The 27,096-nt window shown below is 40.3% G+C and overlaps 1 protein-coding gene across 1 annotated transcript in view; it reads left to right on the top strand.

Annotated features, from left to right (window-relative positions):
* Positions 1-305: 305 nt before the first annotated feature.
* The window catches only part of LOC139389260 (transmembrane protein 132C), a 215,902-nt gene continuing 189,111 nt past the window's right edge, over positions 306-27,096 (top strand). The window contains exon 1 of the mRNA XM_071135811.1: positions 306-1,328. Coding sequence (XP_070991912.1) covers positions 1,283-1,328 — 46 coding nt within the window. The 5' untranslated portion in view covers positions 306-1,282. The remainder of the gene's footprint in view (positions 1,329-27,096) is intronic.

Genomic DNA, 27,096 nt, shown 5'->3' with positions numbered 1-27,096 from the left:
TTCCTCGTTAAATAAAGGGTTCAGTTTAGATCTTGGCGACATCAACGAGTTCCCACTGCGCACAGACGTCATTTCAATAACTAGTTTTGGTTGAGATGTCAACTCACGGGAATTCAACAAAAAATGGCACCATGTCAAAAAATATAAATCACAAAACCTGTTATCTTCATTAGGACCCCATCACATATGCGCTTTAAAGTGCGTGCGTGGGGTGCTGAGCTGTTCCTCCGCCTTTACTTCACACTACACGCCCCCTAGACCAGAATTTGGCCATCTAAATTGTGACTTGTGGGTTTAATTCCCTCAGAATTTTATACAAAGGATGTTGACAGTGCACTGTACCAGGATGGATTTAAGAGAGCGGAATTGCATGTCTTTATAAATTGGCTATATCTGCTGCAGCGGAGGCAAATGCAAATCATTACTTCATGCTGCATAGTCAGCAGCCACATAGAGTGTCGAAGTTTGATGAAAACGTATATAAAACAATAACTAACCTAACCACTACGTTGTTCTGTATCCGACAAGGGATTCGTACTTTTTGTTTCCGCTGTAAACAACCTGTGTTGGAGTTATTCGTGATTTTAAACGTTTTATTTCTACGGGTGAAACAGGACATCCGAAGATATGAAAACATATCGTGTGCAATTCGATCACAACTTGTGTCTTCTGCAGCTAAAGTATCAGTGACTCTCTGTGAAATCATTGGGGTTCGACGATAAGAACCCGTACGCAAGCGCCAAGAAACTTCAGCATCGGGAGTCACATCGCTGGGCAAATGATGCAGAGGAGACAGGGATGAAAAACGGGTGAAGACAGGGGATTAAAAATCTACCACAAACTGCATTAGAAATGTAAATTTTTCAAACAACTGCTTCCATGGTGATTCATGATCCCAAGAAGAAAACTCTCCCTAATAAGCTTGGTCGACAAAGCGGAACGAAGCGCTCAAGTCACTATGCGCTAGATAGCGCTGAGCATGTCATTTTCAAATTTGAACAAGTCTTTTTTATGACTGAATATTTATTAGTCTACACATTGCTACGTTTTCATTAACATTCGGTAGTCAGCAATGGGCACATTTTGCTGAGGGTTGTTCACTTTGGATGAGAGAAACGGCATGACTTTTGGAATTTAATAAGCTATCATTTGGATGGTCAGTGGACATTAGTAAACATCTGGCAGTCAGTTTTGATGCATCCAAGTCTATGATTCGCCTCCCTTTTTGAATGATCCATTAACACTAAGTCTAAATATATTTTTATTAAAGGAGAAAAGAAACATGTTGCATCTCCGTGCGCTACAATCAATCATGGTACTTCTAGGGGGTAAGTGTGACATTATTTTAAACAATTGTTTATTTGTTATCATTGCAGCTCAGCTCTATGGTTTTGATATTTGAATAATTAAATATTTATTGATTCTGGGATTCTTAAACTGTGCGTTGGTGTTGTGCCATTTTATTTTTCTCAAATCATAAATATATGTTGTATTGCTTGTTCAGGTAGTGAATTATTGCTCACCATGTTAACACCTTATTCAGATAGCTTCCTCATGGGAATCTTTCATCTCAAGGCTAAATGCTTCCAACAAAAGTACCTGCTGATTTTAATATGTCAGCATGGCATTGTCATTCCTTTAAGACCAGTTATCTACAGCACATTCAAATACCCAGCTACATGTTGCAGAAGTATCTATCTCAAACAAGGGTTCATATGAGTTTGTTCAGTGAATCAAGTTTGCATTCGGCAAATGGAGTCAAAGCAAGTGGTCTGCTCGATTTGTGTCTAAAACATTTTTCAAGTTGCAGTCTGTGACCACATTGGGCCTTTTCACACTGCATTGTTCTTAGTCCTGGTATGAACACACCTATTGTGAGAGTCAACCTAACCTATAGGCCTACTGAGACTCAAGCTGCTGATACCATAGTCAAGATGCAGAGATAGAGGGCAATTAAAGTGATGCTCCAGAGCTTTTGTATTAATTTAGCCAGCAGTTTTGAAAGAGGTTCTCATGAGCCAAAACGGGTCTCTGAAATTTTGCACAATTATGTACTACGTCATCCATTTTGTATGAATTGTTAGGTCCTGCAAAAAAAATATATATATATGGAGGCAGCTTATGGTAGAGAAATGAGTATTACATTATCTGGCAACGCCTCTGATGGACATTCCTGCATTCAGCATGCCAAGGCTTCTTCTAACCCATCGCTTTCTACTTACTACATATAATAATACGATGAAATGATGTCTTTACATTAAAAAGCTAAGTCTTTCAGAATTCCAGTCATTCCAATACATTTGTCACACTCCCTCTCTGGCACTCGAGGTCACCAGGCTGCTCATTATTACGCACACCTGTCACCATCGTTACGAGCAACAGACTCACCTGGACTCCATCCCCTGCCTGATTGCTCTCTCTGTATATGTCAGTCCCTTTGGTTTTTTTCCCTAGGCGTTATTGTTTCTGTTCCAGTGTTCATGTCTGTACACTAGCCGTGTTTCTTGTTTTGTTTCTTGTTTTGTTCTAGCTTCATTTATTTATTAAATACACTTCCTGAACTTGCTTCCCGACTCCCAGCGTACATGTTACAAAATGTTATACCCCTTGATCTTCAAGAATAGGACTTGGAAATATGGAAGTATAGATTAGCCAAATTGTTTTACCTGAGCTTAACCCCAAAACTAAGGACGTTTTAGCCAGCTCCACTCTGTTGTTTATGATTTTGTTGTCATGGAGGACTGATTGGGCTCATTGATTCTATTTGAAAAATAAATGCTGGACTCATGCAGCATTTGCATTAGGCCTGTTGGTTAACTTTTTGTTGGTGACACTTTGATATCTTGATGCAGCTGTTTAAAGGGCAAATCCACAGATTAAACAATAACAAAATTGACACCCCGCCTCTGTTTTGGTAAAAAGATGATGGATGGGCCTGGAGAAATGTAACCACTCTCAGATTAATACACAGAGCTATGGATGCAAGGACTGACCATCCATGATATCAAAATTATTGTTTTAACCATGTTATGAGGGTCTACCGTATTTGTTTACATTTACAATGTTTACAAACATTGGAGAAAATCAAGCATATCTTTTGTGTGACAGTTAAACTAAACTCATGAGGCACATATAGGTTTCTTCCTAGGTTTTGGCCTTTCTATGGAGTTGTTCCTAGCCACCATGCTTCTACTCCTGCATTGCTTGCTGTTTGGGGTTGTAGGCTGTGTTTCTGTACAGCACTTTGAGATATCAGCTGATGTACAAAGGGCTATATAAATAAATGATATTCTTCAAGAATAAATGGACATGCAAAACCAGTCAAAAGTTTGGACACCTACTCATTCAACAGGTTTTTTTTATTAAAAAAACGATTTTCTACATTGTAGAATAATAGTGAAGACATCAAAACTATGAAATAACACATATGGAGTCATGTAGTAACCAAAATTGTTAAACAAATCCAAATATATTTTATATTTTATATTTTCAACATAGCCACCCTTGCCATGATCACAGCTTTGCACACTCTTGGCATTCTCTCAACCAGCTTCACCTGGAATGCTTTTCCAAACGTCTTGAAGGAGTTCCTACATATGCTGAACACTTGTTGGCTGATTTTCCTTCACTCTGCTGTCCACTCCTTCCCAAACCATCTCATTTGGGTTGAGGTCGGGTGATTGTGGAGGCCAGGTCATCTGATGCAGCACTCCATCACTCTCCTTCTTGGTCAAATAGCCCTTACAGAGCCTGGAAGTGTGTTGGGTCATTGTCCTGTGGAAAAAAAACAAATGACAGTCCCACTAAGCGCAAACCATATGCAATGGTGAATCGCTGCAGAATGCTGTGGTAGCCATGCTGGTTAAGTGTGCCTTGAATTTGAAATAAATCACAGACAGTGTCACGAGCAAAGCACCCCCACACCATCACACCACCTCCTCCATGCTTCACGGTGGGAACCACACATGCAGATATAATCTGTTTACCTACTCTGCGTCTCACAAAGACATGCCGGTTGGAACCAATATTCTCAACGTTGGACTCATCACACCAAAGGACAGATTTCCACCGGTCTAATGTCCATTGCTTGTTTTTCTTGACCCAAGTCTCTTCTTCTTATTGGTGTCCTTTAGTAGTGGTTTCTTTGCAGCAATTCAACCATAAAGGCCTGATTCACGCAGTCTCCCCTGAACAGTTGATGTTGAGATGTGTCTGTTACTTGAACTCTGTGAAGCATTTATTTTGGGCTGCAATCTGCCGATTTCTGAGGTTAGAATGAAAGAAATTCCACAAATTAAGTTAACATGGCACACCTGTTAATTGAAATGCATTCCATGTGACTACCTCATGAAGCTGGTTGAGTGAATGCGAAGAGTGTGCAAAGCTGTCATCAAGGCGAAGGGTGGCTACTTTGAAGAATCTCAAATATAAGATACATTTAGATTTTTTTTTACACTTTTTTTGGTTACTACATGATTCCATGTGTTATTTCCAAATAAAATCAAATCAAATTTATTGGTCACATAAACGTGTGTAGCAGATGTTATTGCGGGTGTAGCAAAATGCTTGTGCTTCTAGCTCCGACAGTGCAGTAATATCTAACAAGTAATATCTAACAGTTTCACAACATATACCCAAAATACACGTAAATCTAAGTAAGGAATGGATTAAGAATATACATGTATATACATATATGTCAGAGCGGCATTGGACTAAAATACAGTGGCATATTATAGAATACAGTATATACATATGAGATGGATGATGCAATATTTACACACAACTAAAGTGACTAAGATACCGTAGAATAGTATAGAGTACAGTTTATACATATGAGATGAGTAATACAAGATACGGAGACATTATTAATGTGGCTAGTGTTTCATTTCCTTAAAGTGGCCAGTGATTCCTAATCTATGTCTATAGGCAGGAGCCTCTGAGGTGCTGGAGATGGTTTAACAGTCAGTGGTGTAGTGTAGAATACAATACAGTATATACACATGAAATGGGTGATGCAATATGTAAACACAATTTTAAAGTGACTAAGATACCATCGAATAGTGTGGAGTGCAGATTATACATATGAGATGAGTTATGCTAGTTACGGAAACATTATTAAAGTGGCTAGTGATCCATTTCTAAAAGTGGCCAGTGATTTCTAATCTATGTCTATTGGCAGACACCTCTGATGTGCTGGAGATGGCTGTTTAACAGTCTAATGGCCTTGAGATAGAAGCTGTTTTTCAGTCTCTCGGTCCCAGCTTTGATGCACCAGTACTGACCTCACCTTCTGGATGATAGCGGGGTGAACAGGCAGTGGCTCGGGTGGTTGATGTCCTTGATGATCTTTTTGGCCTTCCTATGGCATCGGGTGCTGTAGGTGTCCAGGAGGGCGGGAAGTTTGCCCCCGGTAAATGCGTTGGGCAGACTGCACCACCCTCTGGAGAGCTATGCGGTTGTGGGCGGTGCAGTTGCTGAACCAGGCGTTGATACAGCCCCACAAGATTGTGCATCTGTAAAAGTTTGTGAGGGTTTTTGGTGTTAAGCCGAATTTCTTTAGTCTCCTGAGGTTGAAGGTATTTCATAGTTTTGATGTCGTCACTATTATTCTGCAATGTAGAAAATAATAAAAATAAAGAAAATCCCTTGAGTGGGTGTAAATATATATACACTTTTAGAATACCTACAGTTTTTATTGAAACTCACACAGTTTTATGTGCACTGAAATTTAAGCATAGAACAAATAAATAATTGGAGACAAAAAATAAATCATGGAATCGTTTTGTTTAATAAAATTGTATCTATATTGTTGACTCGTCAAAGTAGCCATGTTTTGCAGAAATAACAGCCAAACACACTCATAGCATTCTTTATACAATGGAAATCAAATATTGTTTGGTATGTTCTTCCCATCACTGTAGCAGAAGTTCCCACAAATGTGTTGCACTTGTATGTTGCTTTGCGTTCACCCTTCTGCCCAGTTCATCCCAAACCAGCTCGATGGGTTTTAAGTCTCCATGATTTGAAGCCTATCGTCTTGTTCTTTTCTTCTAATGTAGTTCTGACATAGCCAAGAGGTATGTTTTGGGTCATTATCTTGCTGTAGGATGTACCTCTGACCAACTAGGTGTACATCAGAGGGCATTGCAAGGCGCTGCCTAAATGCTGTGGTAGCCGTTTTGGTTCAGGGTGCCACTCACTCTGTGCAAGTCGCCGACTCTGGATCCAGCAAAAGAGCCCCAGACCATCATGCTTCCTTCTCCATGTTTGACAGTTGGTGTCACACACTGAGGAACCATCCTTTCGCCTACTCAACGGCATTCAAAAACCTGCCCGATGAACCAAAGATTTAATCGGTCTGTAAGACCTTCCAAACTTCAGTAGTCCACTGGCGGTGCTTCATGGCCCAGACAAGCCTCTTTTTCTTATTTTGCTATCTTAGCAATGGCTGTCATACTGCCACTCGACCTGTCAAACCTGCAGCTCAAAGTCTTCTCTTCACAGTTGAAACTGAGACTTGCTTACTTCGACCAGTGTTATTCTGTACTTGAAGCTATTGTCCTGTGAGCCACCAATCACACAAGCTGTTGACTCTCAGAAACTTGTCTTCTGATTCTTTTGTGGCTTTGGGTTAGATTTCCCTCCAGTTTCCAAATGCCTTTTGATTGTGTAGGAAACTGTACTCACTGACACCTTGGCTTTCTTTGCAATTTCTCTAAAGGAAAGACCTACACTTTTAAGGGTTACAATGGTCTGTCTGTCTTCCTTTGGTAATTGCCTTTTTCTCGCCATTATGATAGCAATATACTACTTCCTGCAGTACAATATTGTCCAAAATATGCTTAAGAGGGTGAAGTAACACAGTCTGTTCCAAAACTGCTTTTATACAGACAGATGGTTTGTAAATAATCAACACAAATTGGGACACCTGTAGGAATTGTTTGCATCAACTTTCAAGGCTTAATTTACTTCCATTGCTGCAGAGCAACTATATGTTGTTAACCCATTACTTGTTCCCTGAAAATGTATTTTTTTATAACTTTGAAATGTACATTATTTTTCAGTTTCTGGTAACCAAATTTTTTTGTTGTTGTTGTTTTTTGCAGTTTACCGCTTACTTTTTTTTACCATTTCAGGTTATTCACTGGACCTGAACTGCTTAAATTTCAATACAAATTTGAAAAATGGGGATGTTCTAAAACTTTTGACCGGTAGTATATATATATATATAAATGCATATATAATTTATAAGTCCAAAAATGGATGTAGCAACTACAGATTGCCCCTTTAAGTTTATCAAAAGTGTGCAAGCTTGAACATGTGTCCATTAGACCTATGGATTCAAAAAGAATACCAGCATGAATTAGATTGAGCAATAAAAGCCCCACTTTTATTCCATAGGCTGGGATCCGCACTGTGCAGCTTCTGCAAGAATGTGTTTTTTCACTGGCTGTCCACTGGTTTCAAAAACAATGATTGATAGGCAGCTTAAACTTCTTGAAGCCAACCATTATTGGGTTCAAGTACACATTTAGATTTGTGAACAGCCATCCACAACAACCACAATCCGTAAGGCGTAAATTGCTAAATGAGAGAGCAGCAGTGTAATTCACATCAATGTGCTATGTAGATAAAAATAATAAGTGATATCCGTATAGCCATAGACTACACCACTGCTGTCATCCTTACCTCCTTATTCAAGTTGGATGATCTTTGGTTGCTGACAGCAGTCATACCATTGGAAGACTTATCTTAGACTGTAGCCTATGAAAGCCTATTCCTGCTCTTTTCCTATGATCCATCAAACCCATTTGGTGTGTCATCATATTGGTCTCTGACTTGTGGTCAGACTCACTTAGATGGAACAAACTTAAACTTTTTCAATGCTGATTTGAATGTCATTGAGAAAACAGAGAAGTGTCAAAGATTTTTTTTCAAAAAACCTCCTTTCTGAATTTCAAAGTAATCCTTGAAGTAATCATGCAGTTTTTCCAAAGTATCTGTAATCTGATTACAATATTTTAGCTGGTAACGTAACGGATTACAGTTACTGTTTTTTGTAATCCCTTACATGCAGTAGCAACCCATCATTCAGGGTAGGTGGGTCTTACCTGTTTTGAGCCCCACATTTTTTGCAAAAATGTTTTTTGGGCTTGCCTGTTTTGCATGTTATTTTGGCATTAATACGTGTCACATATTGTTTGCAAACTATGTAAAACAAATATATATCATTGAGTTAATAAAGACGCATACAAACATGGTCTCTTTTTTGTTTTCTTGAGTAAGGCAGCTCCAAAATGCAGGTGATTCAGCTCAGCTCAGTGCTTTCTGTGGTGGTGGGGCAAGCCAGCAGAAAAAAATGGAGTGTTGCGCCGTGATTGGCTCAGTTTTCTGTCACTCATGGGGAAACTACATCACCGCAAAGTCTAAGGGGAGACCTCAAAAATTCTAGCCCTTTGCGTCCTGACATAGAGTTACATTAGAAGTGCCCATCCAGGAAGGCTCAAGGTCATTGGCCACATATAAAATGACGTCAAATCACATTATATGTACAGTAGCTTTGATTGGACTGATCATGTCAACATCATACTTTCAAAATCTTACCTAGCAGTCATCATCATGAATCAAGTCGACAATCTACTGGCAAATCCTTTACAATCCTTGCCATATCAAGATAAATAATGAAGAGAAATTATAGATAAAATGTACCAGTGCTCATCGGCCAATGGACATAAACATTACACAACAAGTTGGAAATCACAAATTCAACAATGAGTGGTTTTGGAAGGAAGTGAGCACAGCACAACAACGTGAGTCTAAAAATGTCTTGTATGCTTCTGCATAAATTATGTAATATGCCAGGGAGAGATGTATTCTGTAGCTAAGAAAGTAATACTAAGTATATGTTGTGTAACGTTAGTAAGCTGTTAGTAGCCCATGTGCCTCACGCTAACAATTTAGTCCCTTTTCCCCTTTTAATTTTGCCTACTGTTCTGACTTGGTGGTGCACGTGCACATGTAGCCTATAGCCTGTTTTAGAGAAATGTAATCATTGAATATTGTTAGACCTTTCATTGTCTACTTATATGCCTCCGATATTTATCCTACGGTTCTGACTTGGTGTACAGGGAGAATACTGTAAGAACGGCCCATGTTATGAATTCTGTCGCTGTACATTTCAAAAGTGCTGAACAAATAGTTACATTGACAACATCTGTCCTAGCTCGTTAATTAATGTCTTAATCGAAATTATGGATTGCCTCTTATCCGCTTGTCATTCCCTAATGCCATAGTTTGTATATCTCAATTGTCAGTAGAAACCACATTTGTGGTTTCCATATCGGCTATGTTTTTTAAAAAGGCTGTAAATGAGGCCGAAGGAACTGTTTCGCTTCCAGACAAGGCTCCGCTGATAGCCAGGTGTAGCAGTGGTAAGGTGTTGGGACAGCTGTTGGGACAACATTATGTAGGCCCTAACAGTTTGTGGGCACCGTTTGTCACCGTTATAGTGCAATTAATGTTTGTTTAGTGTTATGTTGTGTAGTGGCTTTGCTGGCATGCATATATATATATATATATATATATATATATATATAGATTACATGTAATCTGTTACTCCCCAACCCTGCAGCTACTGCAGAGCTCTTCTTTTGTCTACACCCATTCAGCATCTTTCACACCCTCTTAAGCCTTTGCCCCACCCATCTCTTTAAGGATTCATATGTGAAGCTATCTGGTAACCATACGCTAATTCAAATCAGATCTATTAGTCTATTTGTCACATGCACAGGATACAGAAGGTGTAAACAGTGAAGTGGTTACTTGCATAGTAGCAATATCAAAAACAGAAAGAGTCCAGATCAAAATATTTTATAACTATTTTATTATTATTAGATGACGCTTACCTGACACACTTGTTTAAATTGATGGTTCATGTGAAGGAAATGCTATAACCACCCCACAGCCACATCTAGCTAAGTGGATGGGTCACTATTGTCTAGATATGTACACATGTTCAGGAAATACAATAAATGGTCGTAATCACCCCCAGACACACCTGGCTAATTTGATGGGTCATGTAATAATCCAGCCAAAGTGGAGTCTAGGTAGCTAGCTAGCCAAACAATAAACCGGAATAATCCCAACTCGTACTACTACCAATACAAACATTGTCAAAGCTGTAGTAAGAATCTGCAGGAAGCTAGCTAGCTAACATTAGGCTAAAGCTAGCAATGCAAATGGTTTTCTGATTCAAATAATATTACTACACAGATCCTACACATAACGTTAGCTAGCGAGCCAGCAAACCAACATTTGCTAGCTAACTAACTCGCAATAAAAACGACTTTATGACAAAATCAGAAAATTATATCTGAAAATGTAGCTAGACTTTTACCCGTACACATGGATGAACATTTCACGACAGACTGGAACCATTTAACCCTGTTTTGTTTATAGCTACATCTTGTTTGGCCAGCATTGTGTCAAGTCACTCGGTTCACACTGACCGTGGCGTGTGCAGAAAGTAGCCCATCACTTTTTCCAACGGAACTAGTTTCCTTAAACGAGTCACAAATTTGGTCACAGAGGTGCATATTGTGGAAGATTGTATTTCGTCACTGCTCATCAGTTTCTCCCACTACAGAGTGGAAACATATAGAATCCAATCCCTCTGCAAATGGCATATTTGCGTGGTTCAGTTCAGAGCCCCAGAAAAATCTCAGTGTTTATCTGTACGAGGAATGGAAATGAGCCCAATGGCAAACTGAGAATCCTTCCTCTCCACTGGATTAGCACTACTGATTGGACTGTTCCTTGGAAGATTTCTTTCTCTTGAGCATGTCGAACATTCTCTGCATTGTCGCTCTCTGCTTGTTGTTCATCTCTTCTTTATTCTGTAGAATCCTGAAATCTTTACAATTACAACACAGAAGTGGGTGTATTCAGAAAATGTACAGGTAATAGCTTTGGAACTTTAGATAGCAGATTGGATCTCAGAGTGAATTAATAATACTGATGTGAATTACTAAGTAGCTAGCTATAAGTTGTTCATTACTCAGTATTATGACTGAGATTCACCTGAGTTTTATTCAGGTGGACCTCCTCAAGTCTTCATCAAACTCAGCAGCATAAATGCCTGTTTTAGTCACTCAGCCACAAATCTGTCTCTGTCATCATCTCTTTGATCACAGGCCTACTATGAGAATTAGAACAGTTTTTCTGTCAATATGTGGCTGGGCAAAACACGATGGAGGATGGTTATCCTCTACATTTTAAATTAGCCTTCAGATTTTTCCCTATGGTTGAGCCTGTCATAAATAAGAAAATGTTGAAACTCATAATATGCAAGCTCTACATAACATCATGTACCATAGCAGCAAAAATAACTCTCCTTACATAAACGTTCTCATTTATGTAATCGTTTTGAGGCAATTCCTGTACAGAGAAAAAAAAGTATTCCTTTGACAGATTGTTCATGGAGAGCACTTAGTAAAGGCTATCATAACTGTCCCACTGGGTAAAGACATCAGTTCAACATATAGTTTTAATGAACATTTGGTTGAGTTATCAACTAATGTCAAATCAACAGAAAATGGCACCCAGTCATTGGATTTAAGTTCAAAGTTGGGTGAAAAAAATACTAAATTCCCTTGTAACGAGGACTTTTTGTATATCCAATCAGTTTTCCACATTGATTCAACGTCATCACATAGATTTGTTTTGTTTAAATGATGTGTAAACAATGCTGATTCAATCAGTTTTTGCCCAGAGGGGTATCTCCTAGGTGAACTACACCTTATAGAGAGTAATGGTATTATAGTTGGTTACCATATTGGTTCAATGAGGACACAAGAAAAACCTCCTGTCTCCCTTGCCATGAGTTGTGCTAGATGTTATACTTCCTGATTTGGAATCCTAAATGTTAATAGTCTCTGATCAATTCACTCAGTAGACTATAAGGTAATGTAAGAACATTTTACATGCATTTCAAAGGCTGTGTGAAACTACCCTCTGTGCGCTTGTAAAATGTGATTTTCAAATATCCATTTAATGTCAATGCCATCTGTGGAATGTGCTTTCGGTCTGTGAGAGCAGGGAGGGGTTTAAGAGGAAACACAAAGAATACATTTGAAATCATAAATTAAATAAATCATCGGAAGACTGATCTTTAATGGACTGAACAGATTTTATATCATATTTTGTCTGAATGTTTTTATCTCTTTGCTTATCATCTGTGGGGTCAACATATTTCTTTTATATCTGTTTAAGCAAGTCATTACTGTAGTTGGAATTTACATTTTCACTGATTTTACTTTTTTAGGAGATTGTATTTTCACTATTAATGATGCAAATCAGCAGTAAGGGAGTGAGAGTGAGAGTGAGAGTGAGAGAGAGAGAGAGAGAGAGAGAGAGAGAGAGAGAGAGAGAGAGAGAGAGAGAGAGAGAGAGAGAGAGAGAGAGAGGGAAAGGGAGAGAGAGAGAGAGAGAGAGAGAGAGAGAGAGAGAGAGGGAAAGGGAGAGAGAGAGAGAGAGAGAGAGAGAGAGGGAAAGGGAGAGAAAAAGTGTGCGAGAGAGCGAGCGAGATACTGTGTGTGCGTGCATGTGAACACATATTCTATGCTGGTGTCAGTTGCATAGGATACACCCCTGCAGCCCACAGGAGGGAGGCCCCCGCGCTTTAGTTATCTACATAAGGGAATTTTGTATTTTTTTCACCCAACTTTGAACCTAAATCCAATGACAGGGTAACATTTTTTTGTTGATTTCACATTGAATTCCCGTTACTTGATAACTCAACCAAATGTAAATCAAAACTAAATGTTAAACTGACGTCTATGCCCAGTGGGACAGTTGAGATAACCGTCACAATTATTTTTGTCTGTATTCTTCTTCTCTGTAAAAGAACATCGAATTGCCTCAAAAACATTACATAAATTAGCACTTTTGTGTGATCCCAGTACGGAAAGTTATTTTTGCTTCTATGGTACATGATGCTCAGACCTTGCAGGGGGGCTCCCGAAACGGTGCTACGCCACTGACTGGTGAATGTTATGCACTTTAATTACAGAGCACATACACACAGAAAAAAACACTTACTCAACATAATGAATCGCACTGTGAGATATCACATTCAGACTAGGCAGATTGCTACAGTACCTCATAAAACAGTCATTGTCAGGAGCTAAAATATCCATTATTTAACTTAATTAAATAAAAATGTATTTCTAATTTCTTCCCAAAGTTGAAAATGTAATATCTCCTCTGAAACTCACCCCTCTTTTAATTGAAACTGAATTGTGTCCCAATGCGACTTCTGGCTGGGGAAAATAGCCCATATGCCATCCCTACCTCTCATCCATCAGCTTATCAAGATCCAATAGAGGATCAAGCATGGATTGTCTACAATCGGCCTCATAAGTACTTAGCACACAAACCATGCTGTCTCCTCCTTCATATAAACTATATCCGCCGAGGAATCACCATAGGCTTCTAGGATTCTTCTGACAGTAAGAATGTGTACACAATCACATAATTAACCCCAGTCTTATAATTCTTAACAATGAATGTGTCATAGTGTGAGCTATATATTCATATGCAGTGAGTGTGGGATCCACTCACCTTGGTTCCCTGACAGTGGTGATAAGAGTTGCAACTGGCACACTTTCAGCAGGCACAGATCCTGCAATGAGAAAGGGGAAGCAAAATATAAACAGAAGATCAAATGGTTTAAAAAAGCTGCCTGGAGGAAGGTGGGAAACATGGCCAAAACCAATAGATTAAAAGGCAATTGTAAAATCCTCTTTGTTTTTCTGTGAGTTTCAGCTGAGGTTCCATTGGTAGTGTGGAGGTAATGAGTCCCTCTGTGTGTAATCTCAGTAGCACCACCCCTCCAGAACCTCTGGTAAATAGATGGGATATCTAAAGGAGGATATTGATGGGTTGCCCACTGATTTACTGTATAGCAGTTTATACCAAAATAAGGGCTCCACTCTGGGTTGTCTTTGATTCCCTCATGGTTTATGTTTAAATCTATCTGGATGTTCTGGGAAGCAGCTAGTAAACTAAATAAAAAGCTTAAATTGACAACAATATGCCCATTCATTTGGTTGCGGCTGTTAAACTAGTTCCTTTCATTGAGTTTGATCCTTCATTGCATTTGATAATGGAATGTACTGTAATGGTTACTGATGGTGTTGAATAACATGTTCAGAGAGTTTAACCGAGGGCAATTCATTGTAATAATTGATGTTGAGGCTGATTCAGTGTTTGTGCCTTCTCCCTTCTCCAGCCTTGTGATGTCAAAACAGAGGACCTCTGGATCATCAATCTGTCTGGGTTCAAAGCTCTGGTTTACCATGCAGCATTCACAACTGTGCTCTCATAACTGTGGGTGGGACCCCCAACTCATAACAGGCTGTAGAAGGCAGACACTCAGCATTGGGAAAATCACATTATCACGGACTTATTTTCTTTATAAGAAAATGCTCTGTACTCAAATTGAAGTTCACAAACTTTCATATCAGATATTGCAAGTTTTGCTTGGCTGGTTTCCTACTGTACAGAGAACATATCTTACTGTTGGTGTCTAGGTCCAACATACAGAAAATCAACTTTCAGCAAAATGAGAAACTTATCTAATTATGAGTTATCCAAATATTACTTTGAAGCAGCAAAAGTATTATGTTTTCATTACTGCATTAATAGAAATGTTATTGCAGTAGCAGCCAGCCCGCGGAGAAAATGCTAAGCCAGCACAACATTATATTAGATATTAATGCAATATGTCGTGCTTGGAGGATTTTAGGTTAACCAGTACATTTAACTCAGTATGATTATATTCTGCCGCTTTATTACGTACTATGATGATGATACTGTATTTTCAAGGCACGCTGACATCTGAATTGTACCCCCAAAAGTGCATCTCTGCTGGATAGATTTTTTTGGCATGCACATTGTTTTGCATCATTTCGTAATGAAGAGATTATGCACAGGTGGCTGGACAAAGGTTCACAGAGCATCAGAGTGGAGTCTCTGAGAGTAACTGTCAGCATCTATTGGAGAAATCAGAGCTAAATGCATTAGAAGAGGCAATGAAGTGACAGGTGCATATTTTCAAGGCCCATTGACTTCTTTGTGGTGAGGTGGATAGACTGTCAGGAGTCTTGACACCTCTCTGTGATCGAGAGCGAGGCTGTTACTGAGCTGGGGATGAGTGAGTCAGAGAGCATTTAGAAATTAAAGGGTTAGCCGTATTGGTTTGATTAACGTCTAGTGTTGTTCTCATTCTCAGGCGGTAAATCTGCTAAGTACTGTAGATGCTAGATATCTGTATCACATATTTGAGACACACACTTCATTTGTTGTGATGTCATCAGCAAATATAAATGCCCAATGCCAGCATTTAGCCTTCAAAACTCCTTCTAAGGGGTGTCATTTTCTGTGATGGAATGCACCTTCTATTTATTGTTGGACTTCAAATCAAATCAAATATATTTCACGTGCTTCGCAAACCTCAGGTGTGGACTAACAGTGAAATGTTTACTTATGGGCCCTTCCCAACAATGCGGAGAGAAAGAAAATAGAGAAATAATAGAAAAGTAAAACACGTAATGATAAAAGTTTATAATAGATACACAATGAGTAACAATAACGTGGCTATATACAAGGGGTACCAGTACCGAGTCGATGTGCTGGGGTACGAGGTCACTGAGGTACATACAGTATGTACATATAACTAGGAATAAAGTGACAGATAGTAAACAGTAGCAGCAGCGTATGTGATGAGTCAAAATAGTTAGTGCAAAAAGGGTCAATGTAGATAGTACTGGGTAGCTATTTGGTTAACTATTTAACTAGCTATTTAGCAGTCTTGTTTATGGCTTGGGGGTAGAAGCTATTCAGGGTCCTGTTGGTTCCAGACTGCGTTAGCAGAGAGAACAGTCAAAATGTCGGTCTGTGGTGATGGACAAAAAGGGAATTTGGCTGATGTGAAACGGGCAGGCCCTGTAAAGGAGACAACAGCAAAATGGATGGACGTGGATGTTTTATTGCATAATATACACAGGCTTATACAGGAGCTGAATAAATCATCTCTTCTTCTGCTTGAAGTGTAGATGTCAAACCAAACATGGGCCCTCAAATACCTCTGACATTGAAGGTTGTTTTAGTGGGCGATTTTACAAGACATTCAATCATATCTCTCTCCTCTTCTGCCAAAACAGCCCCCCCTCCAGTCTCTGCCATCTCCCTATTAGTTTATTTGGGTTGGATCAGAGTGGTGTAGCGGACGTGTTTACTCACTAGGCTGCGATATATGAACCCATTGACTCACCTCTATGTCATCTATCTGCACCATACATTCTCTATCCTTTCTCTGGTGGCTGTGCTGTCAATGTCAACAAATGATCTGCTTTTTACGTGCTCTTTGAGGGACTCTAAAGGTAACGGCCTTTATTTGGAAATACATTTGGTTGTACATCTGTTGAAACAATACAGAAGAAATACCTTAACTGGCTGATTGTGTTTTGTCCACTACCAATCAGTCATTTAAATGGCCTGAGGAAGAGAACTGTAACTATGAGTTAGTTGTGAGTGTAATTGGAAAGCCAGAGTGTTTGTTTGTCGCCAAGTAATGTGCCCAGAATCCTCAGAGCCTAATCAGTACACTTGCCTTTCAAGCAGGAATTGGTTAATATTCATTAACTCCACTGAGTGAACGTTCACATCGTCTACACTCATTTTAGATAAAGAACACCAAAACCCCAAGGACACACTCAGCCAGAAACAGTGTCTGTGAACTGTGCAATGTTACTGTTAACTATATTTTAGACAACTAAATCCTAGGTGGAGGTACTACACCCAGATCATTCTCTCAAACTCTAAATACATTTCTCTATTACTTGTTGCAACCACCTCCATCCTGCTACCCTCCCATCCTGTCTTTGCTGCTATGCCCCTGTTGGATCCTACACAGCAGTTGCCCTGTCCTTGGCGTGCCAATGGCCTGTGACTCCTGGGCTCTCTTGCCATGGCCGTGTGGCATCAGTGAGTCAGAGACCCCCTGGCAGTCTTAGTGTAATGCTCAACACAGCTCTGTAGGCTCTGTGCACAAGAGGCTGCAATGGCACTGAGCATGACCTTCCCTTCCCTGCTCCATTATCTGCTCCTGCAGCCTTTCCACACCCCAGGGCCCCCTCTTTAACACAAATTGGATGGGGCCTCTACAGAATGCTGAGAATGAATGAACCCGAGGATAACAGAGGATTAGCCAGAGAAACGTATAAAAATTGGATTCAAATTGGATGCAAAATGTATGAAGATGTTAATGTATCGCTGAATGATTTAGTGCATCAGTGTCTGCTCCTTTTACAATCTGTCTGCCTCTAATTTCACTGTCTATCACAATTTTAAGTGCACCAGACAGTTCATTTTATTTTCATGCTCAACTACCTATCCATTGTTAGAATATAAAATGCATAATCTGTGACACTGAAAGGTGATTTACTTCTGGATAGAAATCCTATGATGTCAACTCTCTCTCTCTCTCTCTCTCTCTCTCTCTCTCTCTCTCTCTCTATCTCTCTGTCGCTCTCTCTCTCTTTCGCTCTCTCTATTTCTCTCTCTCTGTCTCTCTTTCGCTCTCTCTATTTCTCTCTCTCTGTCTCTCTTTCGCTCTCTCTATTTCTCTCTCTCTGTCTCTCTTTCGCTCTCTATTTCTCTCTGTCTCTTTCGCTCTCTCTATTTCTCTCTCTCTGTCTCTCTTTCGCTTTCTCTATTTCTCTCTCTCTGTCTCGCTTTCGCTCTCTCTATTCTCTCTCTCTCTGTCTCTCTTTCACTCTATTTTTGTGCACAAATCCTCTAGTGGTGTAACTGTTCACCAAAACCACAGTTCGGTACATATTGTGGTTTTGGGGTCACGGTTCGGTTTCGGTACTGCGGGAGAAATGAAATGCCATTCACAATGTACATTGTATTGTACAATGTGACCGGATTGTTATGTTGGGCCGCTCAAGTTTCCACGCTGATGCTATGCTTGTAACCATGTGGGAGGCGGGAATTTACCAGTTGTGAAGTTGTAAATATTAGTTGGATGTATTCATGTGATTTGAGAAATGCAGATTGGCTAATGGCCAAAAAGCTTTGTCAACCATAAACTTAAAGTACAGCTATCATGCTTGTAAACACAAAACACATTAATAGATTGCTTTTAATAAATCATATTTTGTTGTTGCATTTAACTGCTGAAAATGCTGTTATATAGGCCACTTCCTAAGTAGATGACGTCAGAGGTCACAATGTGTGAGATGTGGGTGCACAGGATGATAGGCGAGTTTCCCACTAGTAATTACCATTTTGAGGGCCTTTCAGGCAAACTTTTCTCAGTTGTATGTGGTACATTCCCTCTTCCCACTTTATTACTAATGCACCATGACACTGCCTCCTTCAATTCCAGATGTGCACTTGTGACTCTCATAAAGGGGGCTTGTCTGTAGCACGGTACATCTTCCACTCTGTGGAAATTGTGATGGGCTGTCACTGTTAAGCGCAACACGGGGTGCTTTGGTTTGCTTATGTAGAGCGGGTACCACCTCTTTGCTGAAATGGGTGCAAAATGGAAGTTCGTAACGTGGCTCGAGCACTTTCATGAGGTGCTGAAACCCCTTATTCTCAACCACTGAGAAAAGGCACATATCCGGGGCTATAAACCAAAGACTGTAAAAAAATATAAACATAGCCTGCCTATTGCTCTTGTAATTTCTTTGATCCGGCCATAATCAACTGCCAAGTGCTGCTTGAATTCAGAGGGGAGACGAGGTCGTGTTGTTGTTTCTTTGCGTTTCCGTCTTGCTCCGGTATACTGAGGTGATGTCGGCGTAATTGTGTCAACATATTTGAGGTGTTAGCAGCTGCTATATGTGTACCGTTACAGCCCTAAAATCCTCACAACCCAGCAAAAAGCTCTACAGGAATTCTCTCAAAACACTTCAGAAACAAAAGTTTACCATCATCACTCACCAGTGGCAGGGATCCACAGACAGAGACAGAGGCCTTGGTCAGAGTGGTGTTGTGCTGCTATGGTTACTAATCCTTCAGTTACAATGTCAGACAAATAACAAATAAACAAACAAGTAAACACTTGAAACAATAATAGCAACGTCCCCTGCTCTGCCATGATGATAGATGTTGATGTTTAAAGTGTATGTTAATTTTACACCAAACCAAGAGCATTAGAGATTTGAAGTAAAAGAGGTCTAGGCTATTTGTATAAAAACAAACTAAAAAACTATTTAGATTTGTGAATGCAATGATATTTTGTGAAAGTGGATTAGCCTATCTAATCCTATACTGATGTTCAGATTGGTGTCAGAGCTGTGTCTTCGTCTCCAATTATTAGTAAGAATCAGTCAAATTGAATTACAAGATATAGCCTCCCCTGGCTGTGCATGATGTGTTTGGTTTGGTCTGCTCATCCCTGGCAATGGATGGTGTGCTTGGTTTGGTCTGCCCATCCTGGATGTGTATGGTGTGCTTGGTTTGGTCTGCCCATCCTGGATGTGCATGGTCTGCTTGATTTGGTCTGCCCATCCTGGATGTGCATGGTGTGTTTGATTTTGCCTGGCCTGAGTGTGAGTTGTGTTTGATACAGAGGGCTCCATAGGATGCGTCTCCAAGCTTATCTGTGTGTAGAGAACCACTTGTCTCCTTTGCAGATATCCATCTCCCTCCAGTTTACCTTCTCCCTCTAAAGTTACTCAAGTGTGAATTACTTTCAAACTCACAAACCACAAGCGCATTCAATCCCAATAGACAGACAGAGCGCCGACCAATCCATTGCAGCAGCTAGCTACAGTATGCAGTATTTATGACTCTTTCCACATAAGAGAAGAAACAATTGAAAAGAAAAGAAGATGTAGATAGAAGAAACTTTAATTATAAAATACAGACTCTAATCTGGCAGCTTCTAATGTGATGAATAAAGCATTGTCCTGTGCAGAAACGGCCAGGTGTTGCTCTGTGAATGAGAAAAGTATACATAATCTGCTCGTCACAGAGTTGGGACCCAGTGTCTTAAGAGCAGAGCGATATGCAGGCCTTGACATGCATGTCAAGGAGGTGACCTTTGGCTGGAAATAAAACGTGGTATGACAGGGAGTGAGAGGCGGCAGTGTGCAGTCTAACTCTGCAGCCAGCCAGTGGCCCCCTGTGAATGGAGATAGTGGTTCCTCAAGTGAAAGTGGCGTCATACCACGGTATATCCTGCTCTCACTACTTTGGTATTGCACAGTAAACACCAGGAGAACACCTCAGGGAAAAACACTGAGACGCTAAGAACAAAATCATAGATCCTCTGCTGTGTACAAGAAAAATAAGTTCCTATACTCCAAGAACGAAACTATGATACGTTGTGCTGCCCTATTACACTGATCACTAGATAACATATGCAGAATTGCTAGCCTTCATCAGCTCCTGAAAATAAGAAAAGTGACTAAGTATATATCAGCTATTATTTTATGTTGAAGAAAGTGTAACAGAAGGTTACAGTACAGGTATTTTCAGTAGCTATGGCTCGACTAACCTTTCTACAGTCCAGTGATCTCTCTCTACAGTGCTATAGTAGGCTGTGGTGATGAGAGAGACAGTAACTAACCCATATCGAGGCAGAGTTGGATACTGTACTCTTGCTCACTCGGTCTCGCTGTCGTTCCCGCTCTCTCTCTCAGCCCCACAGCAGCCACTGATACAAAGGCCCCGAGTTAAGAACAGAGACCTTATCTGGCCCTGCATAAAAGGAGCGCAGATGAAAAGAGTTGGGTTGTCTTTTGAAAGAACACATGAAAAGGAACTGTCATTTTAAAGCCCTTTTTAAATCACAAACAGATGTTTTAACAGTTTACCAATTTCTGCTGTTTATGTGTAGCTCATGGATTTGATTGGCAGTATCATAATGTGTGTATTTTCAGATGTTGATGGCACAAAAAAATGACTTAAAACTGTGAGGTACGGGCCTCCTGAGTTGCGCAGCGGTCTAAGGCACTGCAGTGCTTGAGGCGTCACTACAGATCCAGGTCTCAATACCAGGCTGAGTCACAGCTGGCCGCGACCGGGAGACCCATGAGGTGACGCACAATTGGCCCAGCGTCGTCCGGGTTAGAGGAGGGTTTGGCCAGCTAGGATGTCCCATTGCGCTCTAGCGACTCCTGTGGCGAGCCGGGCAAATGCATGCTGACACGCTCACAAGTTGTATGGTGTTTCCTCCGACATATTGGTGCGGCTGGCTTCCTGGTTAAGCAAGCAGTGTGTCAAGAAGCAGTGCTGCTTGGCAGGGTCGTGTTTCGGAGGACGCATGGCTCTCGACCTTCGCCTCTCCCAAGTCCGTAAGGGAAGTGTAGCGATGGGACACGACTGGAACTACCAATTTGATTTCACAAGAATTGGGGAGAAAAATATGTTAAAAAAAATACTATCTCAGGCTTTTCATGGTAGTGAAATGATTTGCGGTGAAGTAGTATCTTACACTGATTTTTTTCTTATTGTTTTCTGTTTTTATCTTTAGCTTTACCATGAAAATCACCATGGTTCTGGAATGGGGGAGTAAAATAACTGCCCTGTCCCGGTAGCATTCCTCAAGACCAGCCTTCTTGGCCGTCCATCTTGGTAATCAAACAGGATGGCTTTGAAAACAAAATGTGCTCAGCATTGCCCTTCCCACAAATATTTATTTTTAAGTAAGAGACATTGTAGAAGCAAGACAGCACACCACTTTTCTTTGTGATCTAGTCTGAAATAGAATACTCCCTCTCCCCTTGTTGTTGCCTTAATGGCTTTCTTCTCTTGGACAAAAATAGAGCTACTTGTCCATGGAGTTAGTTCTCACTCTGACAGCTTTTGGGTTAAACCACAGATTTAGAGCCAGTCCATCTGGAGCCGCAACAAAGGCTTTAAAAAAGCAAAGGGCCACAGTGAGGTGAATGCACACTTCCTCTTTAGATAGACAATTCCACCGCATTTTCAATAATGGGTCATGAAATAAATAATTCAAAGCCATTTGTGTATTTCATAATGGCTTTCACATTGAATACATATCTGTGGATTTCTTCAAAGCATTGCAATATTTCCATAGATACACAATTAGGTTAGTAAGTTTCTGTTTTCAGTAAATGTAGAAACGACAGTATTTAAGAAAATAAAGATTAAGCCAGGACAAAGGTCTAGCTGAAAAAGCTATGCATGGTTTTGCAGTCTGGTTCCCTTCATAGAAATGCAGTGTTGTCAGGTTGTAGAAGTGGAATTTATTATCCAGTAATATGGTTGACCTTGGTGGAAGTTTACCAATATATTTAGGGAGGGTAGGAGTGCCTGTGTGAGTGTAAAGTAATACTTAGCCACCGTACTGCACAAGCTCCTGCTCCCTCTTGAAAAATCTTGCTGTTATAAAGAGATTTGAGGAAAACCTTCTCTCAGCACAAACTGAGGAACCTGATGTAGCCATTTCCTGCAGTGAAATTACCAAATTGCCCTTTAGTGGCCTCATGGGTAGAATGTTATTAATATTTTTCCTAATTTCATAGTTAATTAACATAATTATTTATTGTATTCCGAAATTCCGGTGTTTCTATGTCAAACGGTTTTGTTCTATTTCAGTCTTATGTGATTCATATAAAGTGTAGTATTGTGATGCACACACAAAATGTAATACATTTCAACTCTGTATCTGACATGGTACAGGTGTCTTATTTCTGTTAAGCCCATAACCATGTGTGTGAGGTGTATACTTTTGTTTCAAAGTACATTTGTTTAAGACTACCAAGAAACACTCTGTGTGACCCTGATTTATCCCACTGCAGTAAAGGTTAATGTTATTTTAGAGGTATTATACATGTGTTCCTTGGCCAGGTACAGTACAGACAGAGCACTGGGTTATTAACAAACTCAAGTCATATGAAAGAAATGATGAAAGGAATGTCTGGTCATCTTCAGCTTGGTAGTTCTGTACCAGATGTTTGACTGTTGTTGGACGTTTTGAGATGTTGTGAGAAAGTAGGCTTCTCTTCCCTGTCAGCCTAGGAGGATCTCATCTCAGTGAGGTGTCTGAACTGTGGCGGGATGCCAAAGAACATTCTGAGGCTGAATCCAGCCTCCACATCCTCCATCCTCTAATGTGAGCTCCCGTCCATCTCTCACATTCATTAAAGAACCCTGTAGCTCAGTCAGTTACTGGCCTCAAGCCCGCACACTTCCCTTCACCACAATGCATAACAAATTATTGCCACTGCCACACTGCAGTATTTGGTATAGTCAGATGTAGTGACCAGCACTGTAGAAATATCCTGTTGAATATTTCCCATTTTTCATATCTATTTGACAGATTTGAGAATGTTGAGGGAAATAACTACGGAGAGGGTTTGAAAAGGTGTGTGGCGGATGACACAGCCACCTATTGAATATGTCCTTTTTTAGACTTCCTGGGTGTGTGTGTTCAAAGCCAAGCTAGAGGCTTGACCTCTGACTGAAGAAGGAGCTATTGTCCTCAGGTCTCTCAGGCGAGGCGGATGAGGCAGTCATTGTTCCACAGATCCTCTTACTCCTAAATCATTAAAAGTAGCTTTGATTACTTGTCATCGTTGACATTGTACGCAATCAGTGGTAATGGTTTTTCAATGTTCTGTACATTTCCTGATTTGTGGTGATAAGAGGACAAGAGATCGACTGGTACTGTAGCTGTTATACTGTCCAATGAAGAGAGAGTCAAGGGGTTTGTCAGGGCCACTTGTAGCTGGTAAGAACCAGAGTCATATAGAGTCCCTCCATATGACTCGGACAAGGACTCTCCTTGACAGATATGACTGTTGCTTCAAAATAAAATTAAAGGAGAAATATGCAATTGCTACATAAATTTTTGGGCTTATAAATTAATTATATGTACCCTTTTGATTCTTAAATAATATAATTTACAAATGCCTCATGAGCTTAGTTCAACTCATCAGAACCCCTTATATATGCTTGTTTTACTTCAATGTTTGCAAACAAAGTAAATGCAAACAAACACTGTATACCTTCAAGTCCTGGTTGAAACTATACTTTTGATATCATAGATGGTCAGTCCTGGCATCCATAGCTCTATCAATGAATTTGCGACTGGTTACATTTCTTCAGCCCCATCCCTTAGCTTTTGAACGGCAGAGAGCTTAACTGTTTTTTTTTAAAACTCATGTTACGCCCCAATGACGCCAGTCAGTACAATTCCTTATGTTACAGCAAGTATCATCTTTTTTTCATATTTTGCATCGTAAGCCTTCTCGACTGAATATCACAGAGAAGCAAGTTGTGTTCTGAGAGTAATCCTTTGGGGTGATATGAAAGTGTATTCAGCCTTTTTTTGTCCCGTGCTTAATCAGATGTGATGAGAATAGACATTTCTGTATGCGCTGTTTCCTGTAGTGAGACCTGGGGAGAATAAAACTGTATATCCACCATTTTTCACACAATTTTGATTTTCTGTATCTTATTCTTATGTTTACTGGAACCTTTCTATTTAGTTACGTACTTGTTTTTTGACACCTGTTGTATGCTGCCCCGGGCAGTAAGCAATGCCGAGCAGCAGCGTATAGATCTTTGGTGGGTTTGTGTCCACTTGTTCTCTTGGTCGTGACAGGGCTCTGCTCTCATTGTTAAATGTCCCTCAGTGCACACAAAGAGGCCGACTCACTCTGCCCTGCAAGAGGCCCTGTGTTTGTCCTGATTTACGATATCGCTTTGCAATAAAGGGCAGTGTGAGGGGAAGAGATTCATTAGGCGGACAGTTTATGTTTTAGAAAACTCCGGAGCGGCCCTGAGAATACTGATTGGCACACAAATCCATGCTTGTCTCATCCTCCCTGTCCAGGCCAAAAGCTCTCTGGCCTGGCCTGTCCTCCCCTACAGCCGTGTGCTCTGCCTGCTCTGGCACAATGGAGCCATTCTTCTCTGCACCCAGGAGACCAGTAATGTCTGCAGCCCAGCCCAGGCCAGGCCACTCACTGACTGATATCCTGCTGTGATAACTGTGTTGCACACACAGGCCTCACCACCTAAAGGTTCCTTTTTAGCCCCTAATGGTGCTGCAGTCTCTCTCAGCCAGGCAGGCAGGCCCACATGGGGACCAGAATGTGGTGGCCGTGGTTCTTCTCTCCTCCTCCCCACAGCTTTACCAAACACATCCAAGTAGTGTTGCTACTGCTGCTGCTGTTGTTTACTCTTCCCTGGTCGATACTCTTTAATCCCCAAGATGATGCTTTCTCTCATGAACTCGAAAGTAGCTCTTCCCTTAGTGAAGCCACAGGCCCATTAGTCTTTATTACCTCTAACTGTCTTAAATGTGGCCAATAATCACTGGAGGCTGCTGAGGGGAGGACGGCTCATAGTAATGTCTGGAATGGAGTGAATAAAATGGAAACCATGTGTTTGATACCATTCCATTAATTCCGTTCCAGACATTACTATGAGCCCTTCCTCCCCAATGAAGGTGCAACCAGCTGCCTGTGGTGACCATCAATTGGATGTCAGTCAACAAACAGCTACAGCAGGTCCCCCACTATCGTCGAAGAGGAAACTGTTCTACACACAGCATTTTGCATTGCCCCTTATTCATTAGTAGTTATTATAGATTTAATTTAGCTCATCTCAGGGATAGAGAGGGGTAAAAGCACCTAGGGAAAATGTCGGTTTAAAATGACCCCTTGACTTTTTCCACATTTTGTTGTGTTACAGACTGAATTTAAAATGGATTAAATATACTTTTTTTGTCACTGGCCTACACACAATAGCATAATGTCAAAACGGAATCATGTTTATTTTTTATTGTTTTTTTACAAATGAAAAGCTGAAGTGTCTCGAGTCAATTCACAGATTCAACCACCACAACAACCATGGAGGTTTACCAATGCCTCGCAAAGAAAGGCACCTATTGGTAGACGGGTAAAAAATGTAAAATAGCAGACACTGAATATCCCTTGAGCATGGTGACGTTATTAATTACACTTTGGATGTGTCGATACACCAGTCACTACAAAGATACAGGTGTCTTTCCTAACTCAGTTGCCAGAGAGGAATAAACTGCTCAGGGATTTCACCATGAGGCCAATGGTGACTTTAAAACAGTTACAGAGTTTAATGGCTGTGATAGGGAAAAACTGAGGATGGATCAACAACATTGTAGTTACTCCACAATACTAACCTAATTGACAGAGTGACAAAAAGGAAGCCTGTGCAGAATAAAGCCACCTGTTTGCAACAAGGCACTAATGTAATTCTGCAAAAAAAATGTGGCAAAGCAATTAACTTTTCGTCCTGAGTACAATGTGTTATGTTTGGGGCAAATCCAATACAACACATTACTAAGTACCGCTCTCCATATGTTCAAGTATAGTGGTGGCTGCATCATGTTATGGGTATGCTTTGTTATGCACTGGGGAGTTTGTCAGGATAAAAAAAGAAACAAAATGGAGCTAAGCACAGGCAAAATCCTAGAAGAAAACCTGATTCAGTCTGCTTTCCACCAGACACTGGGAGATGAATTCACCTTTCAGCAGGACAATAACCTAAAACACAAGGCCAAATCTACACTGGAGTTGCTTACCAAGAAGAAAGTGAATGTTCCTGAGTGGCCGAGTTACAGTTTTGACTTAAATGTACTTGAAAATATATGGCAAGACCTAAAAATGGTTGTCTAGCACTGATCAACAACCAATTCGAGAGAGATTGAAGATTTTTTTTAAAGAATGATGGGCAAATATTGCGCAATCCAGGTGTAGAAAGCTCTTAGAGACTTATCCATATAGATAGCTGAAATCAATGCCAAAGGTGCTTCTACAAGCACCTTTGGCAGACTCAGGGGTGTGAATACTTATGTAAATGAGATCTTTCTGTATTTCATTTTCAATACATTTGCTAACATTTCTAAAAACATGTTTTCACTTTGTCATTATGGGGTATTGTGTGTAGATGGGTAAAGATCAATTTTTTATCCATTTCGAATTCAGGCTGTAACACAACAAAATGTGTAATAAGTCAAGGGGTATGAATACTTTCTGTAGGCACTGTAAACAAGCAGAAAGT

This window comes from Oncorhynchus clarkii, chromosome 30 (genome assembly GCF_045791955.1).
Source record: "Oncorhynchus clarkii lewisi isolate Uvic-CL-2024 chromosome 30, UVic_Ocla_1.0, whole genome shotgun sequence".
Lineage (NCBI taxonomy): Eukaryota > Metazoa > Chordata > Actinopteri > Salmoniformes > Salmonidae > Oncorhynchus > Oncorhynchus clarkii.
The sequence above is the reverse complement of the archived record's forward strand: the minus strand, read 5'-3'. Positions and strand labels throughout refer to the sequence as shown.